Below are 23,604 nucleotides of genomic sequence, written 5' to 3'. Positions count from 1 at the left end.
CTGGACAGTGCCTGAAATACGTAGCAGCCTTTTGGTAAGGTGGTTTGAATTCATGTCCCTGGATGGAGATGGCTTCTATAGAGATTCCATTTGGGAGAGTTGTGTGTGGAGACACCTCGAGTGGTACCCTCGGATGAGAGGTGTGCAGGTGTGCCAATTCCCACCCCAAGGATGATGGTTTATTCATGCGATGGTGGAAACTGTTGAGAAACCCTTCATTCATTTATTGCTTTCTGTTGGTGAGGGGGGCTTGGGGTATGGTGCAGGGCTGGAGAATCCTTGGAGTGTTTAATGAGCAGCTTTATGTATTTATAGATGAGACTGACTAAGACTGAAACCGTCCAGGAGACACAAAAGGTTGCTTCTCATTGGATTTAAAAAGAGAATAACTTTGATCATTTCAAAAGCAATGAAGCCTGATGCTCCAGTGAGAAAGGAGAGCGGTAATTTATAGCTGCCATTAAGGAAACAAAGACAAAGACTGAGGGAAAGTTTCATTCTGAAGATTTACTAATGTGTATAAACCGCCCTTGCAACTAGAAACAGCTCGGTATTTCTCACAGAACAAAACAAAAGAGAAAGGGCAGCGAAATGGGGCTGGGAGGGAGGGGTGGAACAGAATACTGCCTGCTTTTGCTCGCAGCCAGAAAGGTCAGACATTATTTAGGAAATTATAATTTCGGTGAATAATGCATGAGCCAATTTTACCTGCCAAAGGAGGGACAGCTGTGAGAAATCCCTGGCCGGGGATGGAAGTGGGATGGGGTGATGTGCGGGTTTGGCCTGGCCTTCAGCCGGGGACTCACGCTCTGCAGTGGGGTGGAATTACACGGTAAAAACGTCAATATTATATTGAACAAACCCAAATGAGGCTGGAGCGCTTGGTGGGTGTCGGGCCAGGGACAGGCTCCGTGCTGAGGCTGGTCTGTGCGCCGGGAGATGCTCCCCGGGCCGGGGGGAGCCCGGCACCGCCTGTGGGGTGTTCCCGCTCCCGGGGGAGCCCCGGTACCACCTGTGGGGTGTTCCCGCTCTTGGGGGAGCCCCGGTACCGCCTGTGGGGTGTTCCCGGTCCCGCGGAAGCCCCGGCTCGGCAGGACACCTGTGTGTTTGGCGCCGCAGGTGTGCGGGCGGGGCTCCGCGGGCGCGGCCGGGGCGTTTCGCGTGTCGGGAGCGCCCACCGAGCCCGGGGCAGGGCAGGGCCGGGCAGGGGAGGGGGAGGCCCGCCCAGCCCTCGCCGCCCCACGCCCGCTGTCAGTGCGAGGCGGGCCGGGCGCCCCAGACACTCCCCCCGCCGCCGCCTCCTCCCGCCCGGCGGCGGCAGCGGCGGCAGCGCCATCCATGGGGTCCGGCCGCGGCGCGACGGGGGCCAGGGCGCTGCTGCCGCTGCTGCTGCTCCTGCCACTGCTGCTGCTGCTCCTGCTGCTGCTGCCCGCGCCGGGCGGGCCCGCCGCGCTGCCCCTGCCCGGTGAGTGCCCTTGGTCCGTGTCCCTGCCCGGTGAGTGCCCTCGGTCCCTGTCCCTGCCCGGTGAGTGTCCCTGGTCCTGCCCGGTAGGTACCCCCCACCGTTCCCCTGCCCGGTGGGTGTCCCCTGTCCCTGCCCGGTGGGTGTCCCCTGTCCCTGCCCGGGGGGTGTCCCCGCCGGCCCAGCCCCGCACAGCGGCTCCCGGGCACCGGGTGGTCCCGGCTCTCCCCCGTGGGCCGGCGGTGAGGGGAAAGGAAGGGGCGCGGGCCGTGCCCTGTGGCTGCTCCCGGGGCGCTCGGGTTCCCCGGTGCTGCCAGTGCCGCTTTCCCGGCGGTTCCCGCTGCCCCGGGAGCGGGGAGAGCCCCGGGCCGGGCACAGGGGAGCGGGTGTGAGCGGCGTGTGCTGCGGGTGAGGCTCCTCCGCTCCCCGCGGGACAAGCCCGGGGCTGCTCCTGCCAGGTTGAAGGCTGCGATGTTTGCTCGCAATCTCCTTCCCCCAGGGTATCCTTCTGCCGAGGATACTGACACTGCAAGGGGAGATCTCGCTCTCTGTGCCTACGGATTTTTCCTATCCCTCTTTTCCACGCCTTTCATGCATTAGCGATGCGGCTTCTTGTTGCGGTTCTTTACTGCACATCACAGAGGGGCGGCCTGAAAATCACCCAGCTGAGCTGCCCTCCTGCCGCTGCCACGAGATCTGCTCGGTGTCTCTGTGTCCTGGCTTAGAGGGAAGCCTCCTCCCTGCTGTGTGTTTTCTGGGACCCCTTTTGCCGGGGCAGGTGTGTGCCCAAGGGCAGACAGTCAGCTCGTGTGGCTGATGCTCCTTTCTGCCTGCTGTCTGTTCCTCCCTGCCCATCCTTTCTTCCTGCCCCACCTACCTGAGTCCCACGAGCTGGAGACCCCTCAGCCACTGCCCACACCCTTCCTTGCATGACTTGTTCCTTCAATTCACTGCCTCCCCTATTTTTAAATGTCTTGCCTTCTCAGCTTTGAGAGAGGAAGAAGATTCTGCTGCTTTTCCCAGCCGTTTGCCACCTTCTCCTTTCTTTCTGGTGGCAGAATCTGGGGACCCCATAGCTGCTGCTGGAGCTGTGTGCACCTGAGAGCCAGGGAGGCACTGCTGCTCTAACACTGGCCCTTTGCCTTGTTTCCCCCTGCCAAACCCCATTAGGAGTTAAATCCAAGTGAACACTTTCTGCAGTTGGCAGCTGCTGCAGTACCTACAGGCATATTTTGTGATTGGGGGAAAGGAAAAAAAAAAAAGAGCAGGATGAATGCTATAATTGTAAATGGGAGAAGTGCTGGCTGAAATTTCCATTTGGAAAGTGATCCCCACCATAAAAAGTGGCTGACTATTGAAGTAGTCACTTTCTGCTGATACTCATGCACTACTTCTTGTTTTAGGAGGCACTTTTTGTACCTGCCTGGGGTGTTGCTTCCACAATTCTTCCTTTTAGCCAGTTGCTGGAAATCTTCCTGTTTGTGTGCTTCAGTTTTCTTCTGCTGAGTGAAAAGCTTGTGCTGATGTCTTCTGCTGCCTGTAACTTTTCTTCCTCTTCTGTCTACACTTCTTCATCTCCAGGACTTCTTCCTGTTGGTGTTTCCCTTTCTCTTCATTTCCTCTTCTCTGAAGTTTCCACCTGGACATTTTGCTTCAGTTTGCTGAGCTTTGAGATGGCTGGCCAGGTGATTTGGCAAGGCTGCTCCCCAGATACTATTCTTGTATTAAAAAAAATTATTTTAAGATTATACATCTGTTTCATGGTAAGTCAGTCTTTTAACTTGTTGGTGGTGACTTTGAAAGTACATTTCAATCAATTCCCCTAGTTATTTTAAAAATCATTTGGCTTCCTGCAGGTGATGCATGGATGTGATAAAGAACTCTTTTGATGACTGTTTTTTTGTTAATCAGAAAGATTAACAATCTCTGAGGAATCTCTGTGAAACTATCAGCTGAATTTCACAGAACATCTAACCTTTAACAGATTGTTTTGGATGTGTTTATAATTGTGCACAAAAGCTTACCATGGGCTTATCTGAATTGCATACAAATATATGCAGGTAGAATATGACACAAATTGAAGTGCAGATGCTGCCTCTGTGTGTTTCTGTCCTGACACACAATATTCTTGTGGGCACCCCAGAGAGGTGCTCAGCCTTGTCATCTCCTCAGGGATGTGCTCAGGAGACATGCCCTGTTCTCCTCCTGCTGACATCCCTCCTGAGCCTGCTGTCTTTTCACAGATGTGGACGAGTGTGCCCTGGGGCTGGACGACTGCCACCCGGATGCTATTTGTCAAAACACCCCCAAGCTGTACAAGTGCATGTGCAAAGTGGGTTACACTGGCGAAGGGAAGAAATGTGAAGGTAAAGGGAGCAGCCACTGTGTTCTCTCTGTGTCAGCATGGGGCATTTCTAAGAAAATAGAGCCACTAAAAATAAAGAAGGCTGATTTTAAAATCAAAATAGTGGTGGTTTTGTCACCTGATTTACTTCTTGTTTACAAAATCAAAGGCAAACCCTGTATGGATTTTCACCTGTTCATTTCACTCAGCCTGATACTGAGTTTGTTGTTTAACCAGCAGCCTTAAAAAATATAAGGTAAAGCTGCAAGGGGGTTTCAGGGTGTTTTCTCAGTCATCGGAAACATTCAGCAAGAAATGCATTAAATACAGTGTATTTGCAAGACAATGACGATTTTGGACAGCAGTTGCTGCTCACATTTAGGCAGTCACATCCCTGTCTATAACACTCAGGCAGGCATCCATCATATTGACTTTTGCTTTATTCCTCAGACATTGATGAATGTGACAACGACTTCAATGGGGGCTGTGTCCACGAGTGTTTCAACATTCCAGGGAATTACCGCTGCACTTGCTACGATGGTTTCATGCTGGCTCACGATGGCCACAACTGCCTGGGTGAGGAGAGTGTTCGTGGGCAGTGTCAGTGGGGATGGGAGCACAGCCCTGGAGCTGCATCCATGGGGAACACATGGCAATCTCCTGGGCTCAGTCAGCTCAGAGAGAGAATGCTGCTTGTGAGACTAAGGATTTTTCAGGTGCTGAGGTACCATTCCAGCTTGGCTCTTTCCCCCCTCTGTAAATGAGGATAACTGTGCTATAATTCTGTGGAGTGCTTTGGGTTTAAGTGTGCCAAATGTCATCTATTATTGTGCTAAATGAGTTTATATAAAGGAACATGTACTATCATTGTCCTCTCTGTTCCAGAGTTAGCTCAGGATCAGTTGTCAGGTGTGTTTCCAGGTTTAGGGATCTTCTCTCTCAAATGTATCTGTAACGTGGGGGCTTCTCACTCTGAGTATTCCTAAAAGGAGAGGATGATTTGGAGTGTGCAGTAGCTGTCTATGATGGAGGATATTGAAGAAGAGAGGGATTAACCCTTGAGCTGGTGGAGCTGTCCTGCTTCCTGAACCTCAGCTGGGCACCCTGTGTGGCTCAGCCCTGAGCTACCTGTGCCATTTGCTTTTCAGCTTTTCCCCACTGCTGCACTCCATGGGGATGTGCCCAGACACACCTCCATACCCAGGGCAGTCGGAGGGAGCCTTGATCTCACTGCATGACTGAAGTTGGTTTGGCTGGGTATTTCCCACTGGTGTATGGGGTCAGACCATCCCCAGGCTATGTCTTCTGCTGGGACAAATCAGAAAACTCTGGAGTGCTCAGTGGGATTGTGTTGGATTTTACCTGCTGGGAACCTGTTGTGTGCCCAGCTTTCTGCAGTGGAAGTGCAGGAGAGAGTGAACTCACCAGGTCCCAAATATTTAAATGAAGTAGGGAGGGAAACAAAATATCTGCAGATACTTTAAAATAACAGAACATCCATCTTATTTTTGTGTTTGTGTAAACATGGGGTGGAGTTCAGTTGAGGTTACCATGAAGGACTGGATGTGAAGGAGCACACTGCCTCTGACAGTGGCACCCAAAGGCATGTGTGTATTCTCTTTGTACCCAGGGCATACTTCAGCTGAGTTGTTTGTGACCAATGACATAACTTAGACCAAAACCTACCACCTGCTATGTCACTAGGAAGCTGCTCAGTATTGCATGGCAGACCTATAAAATAAAATAAAACAAAATGTCATTGACATACAAAGAGGTTTTTACCACTGATGTGCCAATTTTGAGTTGTGATGTAAACCTTAAATAAATATTTTGGCATGGAGCAAATTGGATCACATCTTCTCTTAATCTGTTTATTTACTTTGTTCACGCCAGGGTTGCCCTCCTCTCACCCTTATTTTTGAAGATCTCGGCTGTGTGCCTGGGTTTAAGCCAAATAGACAATTACTTGTTGGAAAGAGATGATTTTTTTGAAAGCTTTCCAAGGTCTGTAAGACAGAAACATCTGCTGGAGTTCAAATCTGTAGCACTAAAGGCTCGTGGTGGCTGTTTATTCATGATTGTTTGCACATTCACATCACTGTAGAACTCTAAAATACTCGGCTTCTTTGTGATGGAGATATGTCAGCCGCTCTCTTTCTGCAGCAGGTCACATTCTTTTGCATCCAATTGGATTACTCACTGCCTTCAGTGGACATTAAATCTGTTGTAATACTATGTTATGCTTCTTACTAAAAGCCTCTCTTTCTCCTTTTTTTTTTAAAAAAGACAGCTGTTTTCTGCCAGAAATGCTACAATGTTAAATTAAAACATTGTCGTATTAGCCAGGAACAATGAACAGAACAGGGAGCAAACATGATGTTACAGATGAATTTGCAAATGAGACCAGTCCTTTGCCTCAGCGAGGTTTTGTCCTGTTTTTAAGGGACTGAGTTAGCATCAAAGTTTCTGAAAATCAGGCTAGCAAAAGTATTTGGCAGTCGTGGTTACAAAAGACCTGTGCTTATTAAGGGGTAAAATCCCGAAGAACTGGAGATTGGGATGGGCATCCTACTGTTCAGAGGCTTAGCTAAAGTTTTTCTACTCTGGTTCTCTTGGTTATCTTGCAAGCAGAGCCCTTCTGTGTTCTCTGGTGTTGTTGAGACTGAGTGTTGCAAAATCAAGCTTAAAACTGTTCCCAGAACTTCTGCTCTTGTCCTTGACCGCAGTCAGTCAACACTGCAGCAGCCCTGATGATGAGTGATGATGCCCTAGACTTGAGGGAGGAGGATGATAAATCAAACCAAGCACCAAGAACAGATGTGGTGTGTGAGTTCTAGCTAGGGTGAAAGTAAGGAGCAGGGGATAGGTTTTTAGCTGAATTTGTTTTGAGGTTTGTGTTTTTCTTGTTCCACCTTTGCTTCAGGGTGTGGATCTTTCTGGGAAAACACCTTTTGTAGCTTGGATGGGTTTGGAACCAAAGGGTCCCATTGAGCCAGACAGAGCTGAGCTGGATGTGCCAGAGCTGTGGAGTGGAGCTGCACTGAGGGGCAGGGAATGTTCCCCTGGCTGGAGGGGTCCTGATGTGGGTTTGCCGAGGCTGTAACCATCAACTGTGCTGGGTTGGGTTGGGTTGGGTTGGCCAGCACTTCTTGGGAGCCCTGTGGCTGCTTGGGCAGACTGCAGACATGGGAAGAGCAGCAGCAGAAATGCACTTTCCCAAGGGTGACAGCACACCAGCACCACAGAGTAGCCTGGGGTGGTGCCAGCCCGAGCTGGTGTCTGTCTGTCTGTCTGTCTGTACTGTGCATTGGTGTGAGCACAGAGCTGATGTCTGTCTTTTCCCTCTCTCTCTCTCAGACACAGACGAGTGCATGTTCAACAACGGGGGCTGCCAGCACATTTGTGTCAACACGGTGGGGAGCTACGAGTGCCGCTGCAAGGAGGGATTCTTCCTCAGTGACAACCAGCACACCTGCATCCACCGCTCCGAAGGTACCGCCCCTGACCCCGCAACAGCTCTAAACCACCCTCAGAAGGGTTTTTAGGTTGATGTTTTCAAAGCTGTGAAGGGTCTTGAAGTCCTCATTGCTTTTGGAAGGAGCGGTGTGTCAGGATCTTCTAAGTAGCTTTGAAGACGCTGCATCCCTTCCTCCCCTTTGATGCCAAGTGCGTGTCTGCAGCCTTGTGCTTGTTAAAGGCTGGGCTGCTGGGCTGCCAGTGTCCTTGGTGCTCCATTTGTGCAGCTAAACTGTGTCCTAATCCAAGGAATGGCAACAAATGGGAGCTCTGGGCATTTTCACTGGCTTTAGTTACCTGCGCTACCTTCAGATACCTTTTAGATTCCCCATAGAGTGTTTAGGTTTCAGCCAGGAGATTTATTGTTTGTCAGCCCCAAAGGTCTTCAAATCTTGTGCTTTGTTTTGAGTGAAACCTTTGTGAAGCGACCTTTGAGAGATCAGAGTCTTGGATATCTAATTAGACATCAGATGGAACAAAATTATTTTGGATGCCCCTAGGGAATGCTTTAAAGTGGTTGCTCAGATCAGGGAGTTGTCCATGGAACTGTACAGCGAAAATCTTAGTATGAGGTACTCAAAGCTGCAAGGCTTTCTTTGATCTATGGCTTATTGTTGGCATAACTATAAGAGGAATCTGAGCATGAATAAACAAATCTCACTTTAAAAATCCCCAAAGTGAAGAGATCAACGTTTCTAGACATATATGGCCATCCACAGATGAAGGTGCTGAGGTGGCTGTCATCTGACAGGGCTGAATTGATCTTTTGTTTGGGTTGAGAATTTGTGTTCTCAGCTCCTCTGGCCCTGGGCTTGGTCCCCTGGGGCTCGGGTGGTTCCTCAGGCCATGGCTCAGGTTGGCACTGCAGGGGCTGGGCCAGGAGTGGGGACAGGCAGGAGGGCAGCAGTGGTGGGACCAGGCATGACAGGGATGTGACTTTGTGTGCAGCCATGGAGGAGCTCTCTAAGGACACAAATTTGTTGCTTGAACTCCTTGTCTCGTCTGATGCCAAGAGAGGAAAACTTCCAACTCTTTTTTCATACTTGGGTATTTTCTACAGCAGCAGCATTCCCTGTCATTAATATTTGCTTCCTTATTTGTACCTTTGGAATTCTGTCTCTTTTCTTAAAGATGCATTTAGTTTCTCTTAACCTTTTTTCCCCCAAAAAGGCCCTTTTTTCATAATACCAAGCATCCACTAAACATAGATATTTTTCTTTGAAAATGAAAACAAGCAGGACAAAAAAGATGAATTTTTCCAAAAAAACTATCTACTAAAATAAATCTTTATCAAAACCAATCTTAAGAAAAAACCTCTGTGCACTGTTTTGCCTGATACGTTTTTCTTCTTCTTAGTAAAACACTGAAGTGTTTGTTTTACTTTCTTTAAAAGCCATTTTTTCAGGTTTTCATGCTGTGACTGTTTTCCTTCTACCCCCCTTCCCCCCCTCATTACTGTAAAGTGCTGCTTGGGATTCCCCACCTTTTTTTAAACTTTTTTCCCTTGGGTGGGCATGTCTGTTGTAAGCCAAATCTCACTTCTTTATCTTTCCCCTCACTTTGTTCTCTGCTTTTCTGCTCATTTCTGGGACTTCTGTTCTTTGCCTCGTGGATGCATTGCTCAGTGTTTGTACTTTACTGGTTCTGAGACCTCACAGCATTGATCAAAGCAGATTTTGGCTCCTACTGCCTAGACCATCTATTCAGTTTTGCTTCTTATCTGTAAAATGAGGGAATATTTCCCTCCCTGTCTCCCAGTCCTGTTAAGATTCATATATTAATGCCTGAGAGATCTTCCCTGTGGTCTGCAATACTGGCCTTTAAATACACAGAAGCAGAGTGAACTGGAGTATAAACCACAGGAACTGAAAGTGTCCTGGGATGTTGTGTACAAACCTATTTTTTTTTCTTTGTTAACCTGCTGGAATGAGCTGCTCTTCATCTGTGTGGGAGAATGAATCACCTTGGGAGGGTGTTAAAGTGGCTGGCAGGGCAGCCATGCATGTGCACCTTTATTCTGGGTTCAGCTTGCTCTGTATTGGGGAATGCAAAAGCTTGAAGGAAAACAGAGTGTTTTGTGATTAAATATGTGGTGTGTCTTTGTGGCTGCTATTGCTCTGGATGGCAAATCTTGCTGCTCTCCCTTGTGGTATTTCACAGTCATAGCTCTCTGCTTGTTGGGCTGCATTGGTGGGAATGAAGGGGATCTGTAGGATGAAAGGATCTACATCTGCAGGAATTGCTGTGTGGACTCCTACACAGGGCACCATCTCAGCTGGTGCTCTTGGAGCCTTGGCTGCAGAGAACAGGCATAACCAGAGACTTCTTGGGGAAGAATTGCCTTAACACAAGGATATAGAGAGTGTGATGAAAGACTAAAGCATTCTTGGGATGTCCTGTCCTGGCTGTGCTGATGCTCCTCACTGTTTTTCTATTATCTCAGAGTGTCTGGTAGCTCTTTGTACCATTGCATCCTCTCTCTCTGTCCTACAGAGTGACTGCTGAACGTGCCCTGAATGGAGCCTTAATGCTCTTACAGATTGGGAATGTTGTCCTGACACCTTCTGTGCAAAAAATATAAAGGTTTAAACCCAGATCATACATGTAGGAGATTAATTTAGTGTGATCTGCTAGGGAAATACCGTGCTGGTTTTTTTGGCTGGTGACAGGAGTGCTCAGATCTCAGGTTTGCTGGGTAAATTCTAGAAGGTCCAGTCATCAGAAGGGTTCACCTGGCTCGGGATCTGCTCAACCAAGTAGGCACTGGATTCACCTCTCTTGGCTGAGTGGGACAATCCATCCATCCATCCATCCATCCATCCATCCATCCATCCATCCATCCATCCCAAGATATTTGTGAGTCAGTAGGGCAGGGTCTCCTACAAGACAAATTGTGTGTCTGGGAAGTGTGTGGGGAGATTTGACCCAAATTTGCTTGGGGTTTGTTTCTGGACCACAGTCTGCCATTGCCACAGCACTGGAACAGTGTTGGACCTGGGAGACTTTGTGTCCACCAAGGAGTTTGCACACAGCATTTGTGGCTGTACAGGCATGTCTTTAACACAACCCTGTAAAATGGGGCTGAGAGAGACCTACCAGCTTTGGAAACAAGCAGCAGTCCCAAAGTAAATGCTGGGATGTGTGGATGTGGGTATCTTCTACAAAACTGCCTTTTGGGCTGGCTGGATTTTGGTGGGTTTGGTGGAGTACCTTGTCACACAATGGATACTTTGTCATTAAAATGCATCCTGGTGTGGAAAGCACAGTTTCAGCTTTCTGTGGAGACCTGATTGAATTCTGCTCGCTCAGAATGGAGCAATCCCAAATGGAGCATATAAACCATTTGTTTGGTGTCAGTGAACTTTACCAAAGTACCTGCTTGAACAGTTTCCCCTTCGGTAGCTACATAGAGACAAAAGAATAACTTTGTTAAAAGAAACTAAGCTGCTAATTCTCTTAATGCTCTCTAACCCCTCCAAGCTAACAGACCAAACCATCCTGCATGCTTAAGGCCAGAACTTTCACAAAAACACCAGTGCTAATGAGGCTAATTTGTGGCCTCGTGGGTTGTCCCCTTCCTTGGCTGACACAATAATGGGTGACAGCTTTCCTGTGGGCTCCTTGGGCTGTGTCTGTGTGCTGCAGGATTTGAAGTCTCATTGTCTTCTTGGACCTGTGGAGAGTCCTCACTGTGGGAAAGGAATCAAAAAGCCAGTAGAGCAGAATAATCTGGGCTCTGCAACGTCCATTCTTTTGTTGCTTAAAGCTGCCTTAATAGAGAAAGGGTCCTGTGGCTGCTGCTCCAGGGGGCGAGAATAGCAGTGTGGAACAAGGACCTAATTGAAGTGGAGTGGAATAATGGTGATGAACCAGCCTCTGCCTCACAATGCAGTGGGTTTGTTTCACTTAGTAATAAGGCTGAAAAAAGGGCTGTGTAAGTTAAAAAAAATATATAGGGTGTGGGATTGATCACACAATCCCCTTTCTGCAGCATGGTCACCCTCTCTCTTCTGCTCCTGATTGCACATCTGCTCAGCTCCAGAGAAGTTCAGAGGGGTGCTGTGGGATGACCCCTTGCAGTCAAAGTATATTCCACTTGGTCTTCACAAATGGAGTGTTCTCACTGAGAAGAAAGAGCATTTTGGTGTCACTTGTCCTTTTAAAACCAAATGTGCCAAGGAAGAGAATTTGATGGTAGAGGTGTGCTCTCTGTACACCCAAGGGGCGCATTCAGATATCTTCTCATTCCTGGTTTTGTAGCACTGTAGAGGACTCAATCAAAAATCTGTGGTATTCTGTTAAGAGAAAACCTATTTGTTTAATTTGGTTTAATGATCCCATTGGGTAACCCAGCCAGCTGCTGGGTGTTTTTGTGTTGTGTGTGTACAAACTGTACCCCCCTCGTGCCAATGGCAAAGACACTGATTGCACTGAACCATGGAGCAAGGGGAAGGAAGTTTTTGCAAAAATTTTAGGAACTATTCCTCCCTGTTTAATTGACTTTATATCTTTACAAAGGCCAGGGAAGACACTCTGGCACTTGAGTGCTGTGCATGAACTGGCAGAGATAAAAATGACAGAATGTTTTAGGAGATGTAGCAAAAGAAATCCAGTCACTAGTGTCACACTGGGTCTTCATTTGGTTAAAGCACACACTGGCACTGAATTCTGTCTAGCTGGAAAGGTGTATAGAAATACAGAACACTGTGGTAATGCCCAGTGAGGTTATCTTGGGTGATGTGTACTGATATCAGAAAAAAAATTGAAAACAGAATGGTTAACAACAAAGAGAATTGAGTACAGCATGTGTGCAATCTGCACATTGGTGTGGTCTCTACTTGGTCACTGCTGAGATACTTCTGACTCTGGGGGTCTGCTTTGTAAGGCAGAAATTGAAATTGGGATGATCCTTGTGACTGCTGTTCTAAACATTCTTGTGTCTGCTGGCTGCTCTTTTAAGCAGAGAAGTAAGAACTTCACTTTAGACTTGGACCTTGCCAGGACACTGCCACTTTTATAAAAGAAATGAGGAGGTTTTATGAACACCTAAAAGTATAAAGTGAGAGCAGGTGCTGTACAAATCTGTGGATGTTGCTCTTTGACCTTGCAGTCAAAAGACCTGGGCACAGAAAAGATCACAGAAAGAGAAACCTTAGGGCCACTGACTTTGCAGGAGACTTGCTGCCTTTCCTCTCTGTAAGCTGAAACTTCTTGTCCTAACTCTGCAGAGTCTTCCCAGAGTTGGAGGCTTAGTCTGTGTGAGTATTGAACTGACTCTGTTGCCTGCACACAGGGCTGCTGAGCATGCTGATGCTCTTGTTCCTTTCCTGTTTTACAGAAGGCATGAGCTGCATGAACAAAGATCATGGCTGTGCCCACATCTGCAGAGAAACACCCAAAGGAGGAGTTGCCTGTGAATGCCGACCAGGATTTGAGCTGTCCAAGAACCAGAGGAGCTGCATTTGTAGGCAACGTTCTGAATATGCTTATGGCTTCCCAAAGCGAACAAACAGTGTTCTGTTTGCAGTGAAATGGGACTTGGCATGCTTTAGCTAACGTGGGATGACATGCCTGGACTGTGTGCATTTGAATTAAACCAGAATTTATGTCTTTTCTGGGCCCTGTCATACAGGTCTGTTAATTTCTGTAGTGTCTAGTTTGGGAGTTGTACCATCATTCATAACAATGGGAATTTCAGCTCCATGAGAGAGCTGTGCAGTGTTTCAGTGTCACAGAGCCCTTCAGGACAGAGGCATGTCAGGAAGGTGTATGGGATGCTCAGGTGGCAGTGGGATTGCACACTGTCCTTCAGTGGTGGATTCTCTGGATTCATCCATCCCTGGATATGTTTAAGAAAAGACTGGATGTGGCCCTTGGTGCCATGGTTTACTTGAGGTAGGGTTGGGTTGGCATTGATGATCTCAGAGGTCTCTTCCAGCCTGATGATTCTGATTCTGAAAGGTGCTGGCAGTACCTGTGAGGGTGACATGTGTTTCCTTCCTAGTGACCTGTAACCACGGGAACGGGGGCTGCCAGCACACGTGTGATGATGCTGACAACGGGCCTGTCTGTGGATGTCACCCCAAGTACACCATGCACGTGGATGGGAAAACCTGCCTGGGTCAGTATGCAGTGGGGAGAAGTAATTTTCTGTGGGTGGCCAATTCGAGGGTGGTGTGGTGGTGCTGTGTGTGCATGATTAATGTCCCTTATAACAGTATGGCTAGAAAATGTCAAGGAGTTCAAAATTAAGGAACCTGATAGTGCATGGGTGAGTTGGTTGGGTCCAGGCAAGTTATGCTTCCCTATTTAAGTAGCTACCTAACACTATTGCAACCTGTAATTATCACTGGTCCCCCTGAAACACGAGGCCTGTCACTAAACAAAGAAGGCTTCCTTCCCTCTAGGATATTTTAGGTTCAGTTTCTTTGGTAGTGTGAGCCAGAGAGTGTAAGTAAGGAGTATGTCTGTAAAATATGGGACTCTGAAATCAATTAATGTATAATTTTGGCAAGGCAGTTATCCAATAAAGAAAGCACTTCAGATTTATAAACTCTTCCAGTCTCTGGAAGAGTTTGTTATCTGCTGATTGAAATCAAATGCTCAGGCATGACTGGCTGGTCGTTGTAATCAGCCCACGATAGATGATGACAGGGCACTCCTAACAGAACAGTTCAGTTAATTCTTTCATCTTGCTGCTGTTTACTACATCTGTAGCACATCTTTTGTTTTGTTGAGAAAACTGAAGCAAACATGACTTGTGAGGAAGCCACAAAAGCAAGACAGTCTCATGGTTTTGATTGAAGGGTCTTTGTGATTTTTATTGCTACTTGCTCTTTAAAAATAACTTATTTCTGCCTGGTCAGTTCTGACTATCTGATTCAGTGTGTGATGCAGCTGTTTGTGTGTGTTGGATGTCAGATGAGGGTTCTGGTCAGGGCACCTTTACTCACTTGTTTTTTTTCATGCTCCTTACAGAGAGGGAAGAAGCTGCTGTTGAAGTTTCTGAGGGAAACACCACAGCAGCAGCTGATGTGGACAAGAGAGTGAAGCGACGGCTGCTTATGGGTAAAAGTGATGATCCAAAATAATTCTGCTGCCTGTTGAAACCTTTTAGATCGAAGAATTAGTGTGTGAAACCTTTAAGATCAAAGAATTAGATCTTCTAATTAGAAGAATTAGAATTTTTTGGGTTTTTTTATGGTAACTTGCCACTCTGGGGTGAATTCTGCCCAAGATGATCCACTCTCTTTTAAGGAAATAATATTATTCTCCAGTGTTCAGACATCTAAATGAATAGTCCTATTTTCAAAATGAATGACAGAGGAAGAAATAAGATGTGCCCTTTCTTCCCTTGGAGGTTGGACACAGCCTGCCAATAGTGCATGTGAGATGAGAAACTGGGAAGGAATAAACCAGTAAAGCTCTCAAAACTTGACAATAAATAGCATATGCTTGATGCTGCAAAAAACCAGGATACAGAGCTAGAAAGTAGATTTCAAAAAGCAGGCATTAAAAAGTGTTATTTGCAGCTCTCTCAATCCATACATGCAATGTAAAACTATATTTGTCCAGCCAGTGAAAAGGTTGTTAGACTGACTGAGGTGGTTAGACTGATGACAAGAGGATGAATGCCAAAGTGTGAGTTGGTTTGGATGGGTTGGATGTGAAGAACAGTAGTTTAGGAGTGTTCACTAGAAAGGTTTGGTGAGATTTAGACATAGTTTGCACAGGGGGGAGTTAGAGGAACAAACTTTGTTGAGATGGCACCTGGGAGCACAGGCAGTATGGGTCAGGAGGGATTTAAGGAAACTCATTTAGTAGTGCTGAGTGTAACCAGGTGTCTCATTGGTGGGAAGTGTCAGAGGATCTGCCAGAATTAAGTGTGGGCTTAAGGAAACTGACTGACAGTAACAGATTCATCGTCAAGGAGTGGGGATTTGTGTTTAAGACACAAGTGGAATACTTAGAATACAGTATTTTGGTTTATAGAGTTTCCACAAAATCCTGGAAATAGCTGAGGCAGGGATTTTGCCAACACGTGTATTTAGCAGCTGCTCGTGTGTTCTGGGCTGAATGTTTGAATAGCAGCGTGCTTGGGACTGTGCCTTGTATCCCATGATGTTTCCTGGTACCATTATGATTTCCCTGAGGAAACCTGAGCTCTGTCTCTCTGGCCAGAAACGTGCGCGGTGAACAACGGCGGCTGCGACCGCACCTGCAAGGACACGTCCACCGGGGTCCACTGCAGCTGCCCCGTTGGGTTCACGCTCCAGTTCGATGGCAAGACATGCAAAGGTGGGATTTATGCTCCTGGACACGTGTGCCAACACCTGCTAGGTGCTACCAGGTCCTGTAGGATGATAATCTCCAAAGGGAGGCAACCCAGAGGAAAGCCAGTGTGTGCAGTCTGACCAAAGGGAGTAGAGGCTGTGGTTTCCTCCATGTCAGGTGTGCCATGTGCAGAGAATCTCTTCTTCTCTGCCCTCCTGCTCTCCACTTCCACCTCCTGTGCCTTATTTTTCAGAGGTCAGGTCTGAGAGAGCTGAAAGAGCTCTGTGGTCAGGCAGAGGCCAGCACTGGCAGAGGCCAGCGGGTGTGTGGGTGCTCACAGGTGCCCAGTCCAGCAGCTTGCTGTGCTACCCACAGCCAGCTGGGCATTAGAGCAGTGGGTAAGTAAATATCAGTGTGTAAACAGGGATGTGTTTTATAAATGTACACTGCTCCAAGCAGCTCTAATGAGGGCTCTGGCAAGGAGCAAAGGCACGGTTAGGTTGTACATTATATTGCTTTTCCAGTAATTAGATGTTAAGGCTGTTCTGCTAAGCAAAAATGATGAAATCCCCAGGCCTGAGTCCATTAATATTAGATAAAGGCCTCATTCTAATATTGCCATGAAAAGGACAGGGTAGTTCAGGAAGTCTCTGTCTGAGATTTCTGCAGGGCTTACAAAAAGGAAATGGAGAAAATGTTTAAAATACTAAAACCTCTTAGAGAGCCTTGGAGTCAAAGTGTTTCCAAACAGAACTTAGGGAACAGTCTTTTATGAATGCATTACCCAAATGCATCTGACAGTAATACATTAAATGAGAGCAAATAACTCTTTCCTGGGGCTGAATGGGCTGGATCATTCTTAAGAGTTGGATCTGATCTTCCTTACAATTTGTGGTAGTCTCACTAGATTTTGTTTCTGGGCTCCTCCAACCGACTGGACGTGACTGTTTTCTGAATCTGGCACTGGGAGTAGGTTGAGTGCTGAAGCTCAGTCTTTATTTGCTGAAGCTTTTTTTTTTTGTTTTGTTACAGATATTGATGAATGCCAGTCCAATAATGGAGGCTGTGATCATTTCTGTAAAAACACTGTTGGCAGTTTTGATTGCAGCTGCAGAAAAGGATTTAAATTATTAACAGATGAGAAGTCCTGTCAAGGTATGTGCACTGGAGAGACAATGGTACAACACAAGTAGGACAAATCAGCGTGGCTTGGACATCTACTACAATGATGAAGTGATAATGGACTCCAGAATAATTTCCATTCCTCAGTTTGGATTATTTTCTTCTGAAACAGCTGTTGAGTTAATACAGTTGGCTTGATGCTATTGTAGGAGATAAGTTTAATGGCACAGTGAGCTATTATCTGGAAGGGACAGAGACAGCATCATATTAAAAAGCTCTCCAAGAGGTTAATGCTTCCCTCCGCCTTAATGATCTTAAAATAATTTACAGGGTAAATTAGGCAATGTCTCTCTCTCCATCTTAATGACTGATTCACATTGCAGTGAAACTATTTTTTCTTAATAGGATATTTAGTTGCCATGAGCTCATTTTATTAAAGGAAAAAGATATAATGTGATCTATGAAATTATAGGTCTGTAGACAGACTGGAATCTCTGTTCCCTAAAACATCACGGAGCATTTGCTTTTGAGGATGATTTTTTTTGCATATGGATTTCTCCTGTGAGACCTACAAAGCATATTTGCTTTGCTGTGTAGTGATTTGTACATATACATTTAGCAATCCTATTTAAGCTGCTTTAATGCATAAAAAATGTGATGATCAGAATGGTCTGTGGTTATGGAAAAGCGACAGGATGAAACAGTGTCAATTCAGTCAGCCAAATGGTGAATGATAGGATTTCCGAGGCAACCAGCTGACATTAAAGGTGAATTTCAGGAAACTGTACGGACCAAGAGAAAATAATTTACACCTGGGTTTTTTTGGTGTATTCTTATCCTTTATAAATAGGCAAAGAAGGACAACTAATTATATGGAAAAAACTTACTGTATAAACATCTGATTTTCAAGATAGTTTGGGGCTTTATTTTAATGAAATCTGTTTATGACTGTATCTTAAAGACTCGCATCTCCCTTTTTCCCCTGTCATTTCTATTGCTTTCCCTAGACTGTTTCAAAAGTGATATCACGCTGCATGCCAAATCCCAAGGAAAAAGACTGATGAAAAGTGCTAGTGAAGTTGATGTGAACATTTCTTGTCTTGCCTGCCATGTAAAATGTACTAGCACAGAAATTTTAGGTACTTTTGATGGTATAATGAATGTTCATTCTCAGAGAACACTGTGATTTTCAGCAGGCTTAAATCAGGCACTGTATATTCATATAGGGATTTCATTTAGGGAGGAAAAAACAAAGGCAATACTTTCCTCTGTAGACTTCATTTCTGTGTAGAGTAATCCTAGAGAAATAAGAATTTTGCCAGCAGTTTTCTTCTCCCATAGAAGAGAAATAATTTGATTTAAACATAATTGTAAAAATGTAACAGCAGTTTTCTCTCTTGCCAAGGAAAAGCTTGTTTGGCAAACCAAGCGCTCTTTTAAAAAACTGTCATTTCATTATGTTACATTATGTGCTTCGAAAGAATCTGCTTAGCTCACATAAATCTGCACATCCCTGCAGTTGTTGAGCTCTCCCAGGGCTCCCTGAGAGGTTCTGATGGCTGCCTTTAAACCTTGCAGACATCGACGAGTGCTCCTTCGAGCGGGCGTGCGACCACACGTGCGTCAACCACCCCGGCACCTTCGAGTGCACCTGTCACAAGGGGTACGCCCTGTATGGCTTCACACACTGTGCAGGTGAGTGACAGACACACCACAGCCCCTGGGGCTCCCACAGACCTGCTCTGAGACACAGAAAATGTAGGAACTGGTCCTGCTCATTCCTGTCTTTGCTCAGGCAACTTTGCCTTTACGCTGTTTGTGCAAAAGGGACCTGTGAGTGTCAGGGCAAATTGATGGGCTTTGTGCTTGGATCTGAAGGCCATAATTCGATGCAATTTTCACATGCAGAAGTCATTGGCTTCAGTGAAAAGTCAGTGGAGTGGGACTTGAAGAACAGGAAGCTCTGAATGACTCTGAAAATTATGGTTCTGCAGGTTGCTGTTGTGTACATGTCAGGTCCTCCTGTGATGTAGGTTGGATTTAGCTGTTGTAGCACCACTTTACACTGGCCAAGATTACTACTCTTAAATTTTTATGTCTTTCCTACAAGAACAGTTCAAGAAAAGAGAAAGTTGTTCATAGCACCTCAACATGTGAGAAATTCCCAGAATTAACGTGAGGGAACATGAATAACTGGGACACTAAATCAAGCTTGTTTTATATAAGCTTTAGGCAAGACCTTACTGACTCCAAAGTTTACTTAATTCTGAGTAAGACCTGTTTATTTCTGAGGCAGAATGAACACAGTTAGAGATAATAGTTCAGAATTCTCTGTGTGCCTGTCTATTCTACCCTCTGCCTCTAAAAATTCTGCAAATAAGATCACAGGGCTACACCATCACTGTGTTTTATCCTGATGAACATGGGAACTTATCTGGATAAGGAATAACACTGTCATGTGCTCTACTTAGTAAAAGATGACTTCTGATTAATTCCTCTGCATTAATTCAATTTCTTTTGGCTATCAGTGAAGAAAAGGAACTGTAATTTTGCTGTTGGCTGTTAATTGGCCTTTTCTTGTCATACCTCTGTGCAGAAGATGTTAATCCTCATGCCACAGTAAGTCCCTCATTGACTGGCAATCCAGGCTGGTCAGAGCTAATGGAATACTGGAATACACCTTCTGACCTCTGTGGAAGAAGTCAGTAAGTGTGGGAGATAAGAGGTTGGCATCCTAGGAAGAGGTCAATGAAAACCAAAGATTTGGGCTGATCTTGTGGTATTTTAGATAGCAGTACCAGTTTAAGGTGTTGCCTTCTTTCTCCATTATTCCTCTGCTGCCTCGGTTCTGTTTAAAGAATATTTCCCCCCAAATCAGACTGGCTTTGTAATGTGTTTTGCAGTGTTTTCTAACAAATTGTTACTAAGAGGGTATCTAATCTGGGGACAGCAGTGACAAGAACTTACCAACACTGAGATAAGTGTGTGTGGAAGTAGGTACTCTCAGAGGCACAAACTTCATGGGACTTTCAACAGGTTTCTTGATGGCAGTTTTCTGGGTTTGTGCCATAAATCTATGGGAGAGAAATGAAGCCCTCCTCAGGGTGGATCTGAGCAGCCAAGACAGAGACCTTTGCATTTCCCTTTGTTGAAATTCATGAGATTCCTATTGACCCATTTCTCCAGGCAGTCAAGGTCCCTCTGAATAGTGGCACAACCATCTGGTGCATCAGCCACTCCTCCCAGTTTTGTCTCATCTGTGACCTTGCTGCGGGTGAACTCTTGTCCCACCATCCAGGTTTAATGAAGAGGATAAATAGTATTGGCCCCAGTGCTGACCCCTGGGACACAGCACTGCTGAATCCTGCGTCCTGCATCAGCATGCAGGCTTGCACCAGAGGCAGCATGTGCTGTGTTGTCTCTAATTCCTCCTTCTATTGGCATTTGTTGGGTGGGGCAAGGCTCCAAAATTGGGTAATTGGACAAAAGAGACAAGGGGGACACAGTGGAGTTTGCCCACAGAGACAAAGTGTCCCATAGTAGCTTTGGAGCATTGGTCAGTATGTATGAATCCTGCTCATGTTCTCTGTCTTTATTTACAATTAGAAATAGTAATTAAGCAGACACAGTGCAATACAGATTTGACTTGATCTGCTTTTATTAGAGTTAATTTTTTATCATATTGCTGAGACTGGATATTATTTAATAATGAATCACCAGTATTTGGTCTGCTTTGACATTTATCAAAGGATTTCCATGAAGACAAACTATTTCAAGGTGAGTGTCCAGGTATATTCCTGAAATCTTTTCAAAACCCTACTGAGCTGTATTTGTGTCTATGTTTACCTAGTGGAGTTAGAGTGCATAGCTTTGGGAAGAGCAACTTTTTAAAAGTACCTTTACCTTTCCTCTGTAGATATTAATGAATGTAGCATCAACAATGGTGGTTGCCAGCAGCTGTGTGTGAACACACTGGGAGATTATGAATGCCTGTGTCACTCTAACTACAAGCTACACTGGAATAAAAAGGACTGTGTTGGTAAGGTGTCTAATAAATGCATTTCTACTCCTGATGTGTCTGACAGGCCATATGGTTACAGTCAAATTTGATGGTCTGTCCAGTTAAGTGGTATGAGTCATTGTTCCTGGTATTCTGCTTTAATTTTTAGCGAGGCCTGATGGTAGTGATGTTGAAACTCATCAAAACAAACAGAAAACCAACCCCAAAAACAGGAGATACTTTGAGGGATTTTGATGCTTTCTTTCCTGTGCTTTTATCTAGCTGGTTCTCCTATTTCCTTTTGTTCCTCTGCATGAGAAGGTTTGCTTATGATAAAGGAAATTACTTCTGTGGTATGATCTTGCAGTGATTTTATTTGGCTTTAATTTTCTGCCTACACAGCATATTAATTGCATGGCTGCTTTCAGGTACCGGCTACAAAAGCAGCTGCACGCTGATTTTATTGGTAGGGTGAAGGTAGATGTTTTAATTCTGTGAGTGCTTGTTTTATCCTATTTAGAGACAAAAGATCCCTTGTCTGATAGTGTGTCACCCAAGGTATTGCTGCACTGCCTTAAGAGTGGTGGGAGTGATAGATGCTTCCTGAGCTGCTCTCCGGATGTCCAGGTGTTCTCTGGTAAGTCACAGCTAACAAAGCTGAGCACGTGCTTCTGTACAGAGTGGAAGGGTGGCCAACCTCCTAACTCTCAAGAAAGCCTCAAGGAGCAGTCAATAAACAGAGATCTTTCCTTTTTCACTGCAGATAATGAAGGGCTATATCCCTGACAGTGTCCAGGAGAGCCCCTCTTTCCTTGTCTTTTATCACCACTCTGCCCTCAGATTCCGTTCTCACAGCAAGTCTCTTTTTGAAGCTGGGCAGGACAGGGAAGAATTCTCTGTGCTCCCTGGGCCATTCCTTAATTGGCCCTGAGAGGCTCTGGTGAATGGGGAAAGGCATTCCAGCCCTGCGTGGGGTCTGAGGTTTTGCCCACACAGCCCCTCCATCCCACAGGACACGGCTTCAGACTCATGGGACTGATGCTCTTCCTCCTCCTGAATCCTTTGAATGGCTTAGGAAGAGACAAGCTCTAATGTGGAGTATTTTATGAACAACACTGTGTGTTGATGCCAATCAATAAATTTAAAATGTGTTTTACACTGTAGGAGTCCTTAGTGTGTGCACTGTGCCTGTGTCCTTACTGTCTGTCTGTCTGTTAGGAACACAGGATGCCTACACCCTCACCTGTGGCAGGTCCTCTCAGCTTAAGAAAAAGCAGCAAAATGCAAATGCTTCCAGCTGGCTGGGTAATCACCACATTTACTTTACATAGTTTAACTGCTTTATTTTCATTGATAACTGTGAAGCAAAGGTATTTCTGTTGGCTTTTTTTCCCTCTTATCTCTTTTTTCTTCCTCTTCCTCTTGATTGTAGTTTATGATTGCTGCAGAAAATTCCCCTTATGCTGCTTCATCAGCATCATTCAAACTGAGACTTAAAAATAAATAAAAAGATCAGTAGTGAAATAAACATTTGGACCAGGAGTTGTCTCCTTTTAGTCATCCAAACCTGGACAGTGTTGGCAAGATACAATGTTGATCTGTTGGACAGTAAAGTTTAGAAAGCATTTACAGGCATAGATATAAACTACTTTCTGAAATCATTTGGAGTATCTCCTTTGATTTCAGCTCACCCTTATTTGATTCACCCAATACTAGATATGCTCTTGATCTCTCCCTCTCTCTTTTTTTTTTTTTTCCCCTAATAAAATGTACTATACTTCATTCTAATTCTGGTTGTGAACCAGTTTCACAGCAGGAGGGTTCTGGCATCTCAGTAGCTTTTCTGAGATGATCACTTCATATCAGCATATTTTTTCTTGTCATAATTATGGTGAGACATTAGGGTTATCTCAATTTTCTACTCCTTTTTTTTTAAAATAACGTGTTTCGTTGTTTCTTCCTGAAGATGCTTCAGCCATCAAGATAAGCGTAACCTTTAAATTAAATGAAGGAAAATGTAGTTTGAAAAAGACTGAGATGTTTCAAGAAGGTCTGGAGCAGATGATACCAGGTATGAACATAAAAACGCAGGTGAGCAGGTTAGAGCCATAGCTCAGGGGTTAGGTAATTTCCAGATATAAAGTACAACACAAGCAAAGCATAGAGGACTGGAGGCTTTCTGTTCTTCCCTGACTTCTGATCTTCCTTTCTTCCTGCTTGCCCATGACTCTTGCAACTGTTACTTCAGATGCCAGGATTTCCTTGTGGCATCCTCACAGCCTTGCTAGGAAAGCCCTTATCTTTCCTGTTGTCTGTAATACTGCTAATAAATTCTCAGTAAAATCAACCATTCTTTTTGTTAAGTTGATTCTTTCCTTTTCTTCCTCTTTTTGTGTTTCTCTTCTTTCCTTTCTCACCTGCTCCTTACTGTCTGATGCCTTGTTGAAGAATCTCCTGACCTTTTATGCTGACTCTATTGTCCAAGGGTTATTCTTCTTTTCTCTTGTCTTCTTTTCATACTTCAGCAGCCCCAGATGGACACAGTGAGGTCAGCTCTTCCATCTGTTCCAAAGCAGAAAGAATAGCCTGGGAATTTACAAAGTCAGCAGAAAATGAGGAGGAGTACTTAAAAAAAAAGAAAAAAAAGAAAAAAAAAATGAGGAAAGCAGTCATTAAACAATATGATGAATCAGTGTGTCTGATTGTTTGCCCTTAGCAGAGTAACAGTGAGAAACTGCGCTGAATGCTCAGTGACAAGTTATGTACTCCAGGACCAGAGCTTATTCTGGGTGTTTCCTTTATCTAACCCTTATTTCCTCATTGAAGCCATGAGAATGGCTATGGTTCTGTGTGAGGGTGCACCAGGTGAGAGACTGGCCAAACTGT

The 23,604-nt window shown here is 45.4% G+C and overlaps 1 protein-coding gene across 1 annotated transcript in view; it reads left to right on the top strand.

The window, feature by feature from the left end:
- Window positions 1-3,726: 3,726 nt before the first annotated feature.
- The window catches only part of SCUBE2 (signal peptide, CUB domain and EGF like domain containing 2), a 35,787-nt gene continuing 15,909 nt past the window's right edge, over window positions 3,727-23,604 (top strand). The window contains exons 1-13 of the mRNA XM_083864539.1: window positions 3,727-3,828; window positions 4,257-4,382; window positions 7,164-7,298; window positions 12,661-12,786; window positions 13,327-13,443; window positions 14,301-14,390; window positions 15,504-15,620; window positions 16,629-16,751; window positions 18,297-18,413; window positions 20,635-20,757; window positions 21,239-21,355; window positions 21,937-22,023; window positions 22,685-22,789. Of these exons, the coding sequence (XP_083720665.1) occupies window positions 3,786-3,828; window positions 4,257-4,382; window positions 7,164-7,298; window positions 12,661-12,786; window positions 13,327-13,443; window positions 14,301-14,390; window positions 15,504-15,620; window positions 16,629-16,751; window positions 18,297-18,413; window positions 20,635-20,757; window positions 21,239-21,355; window positions 21,937-22,023; window positions 22,685-22,789 (1,426 nt within the window). The 5' untranslated portion in view covers window positions 3,727-3,785. The remainder of the gene's footprint in view (window positions 3,829-4,256; window positions 4,383-7,163; window positions 7,299-12,660; window positions 12,787-13,326; window positions 13,444-14,300; window positions 14,391-15,503; window positions 15,621-16,628; window positions 16,752-18,296; window positions 18,414-20,634; window positions 20,758-21,238; window positions 21,356-21,936; window positions 22,024-22,684; window positions 22,790-23,604) is intronic.

This window comes from Zosterops lateralis, assembly GCF_965231275.1.
Source record: "Zosterops lateralis genome assembly, chromosome: 6".
Classification (NCBI taxonomy): Eukaryota; Metazoa; Chordata; class Aves; order Passeriformes; family Zosteropidae; genus Zosterops; species Zosterops lateralis.
Note: the sequence above shows the minus strand (reverse complement) of the source record. Positions and strands in the feature narration are given on the sequence as shown.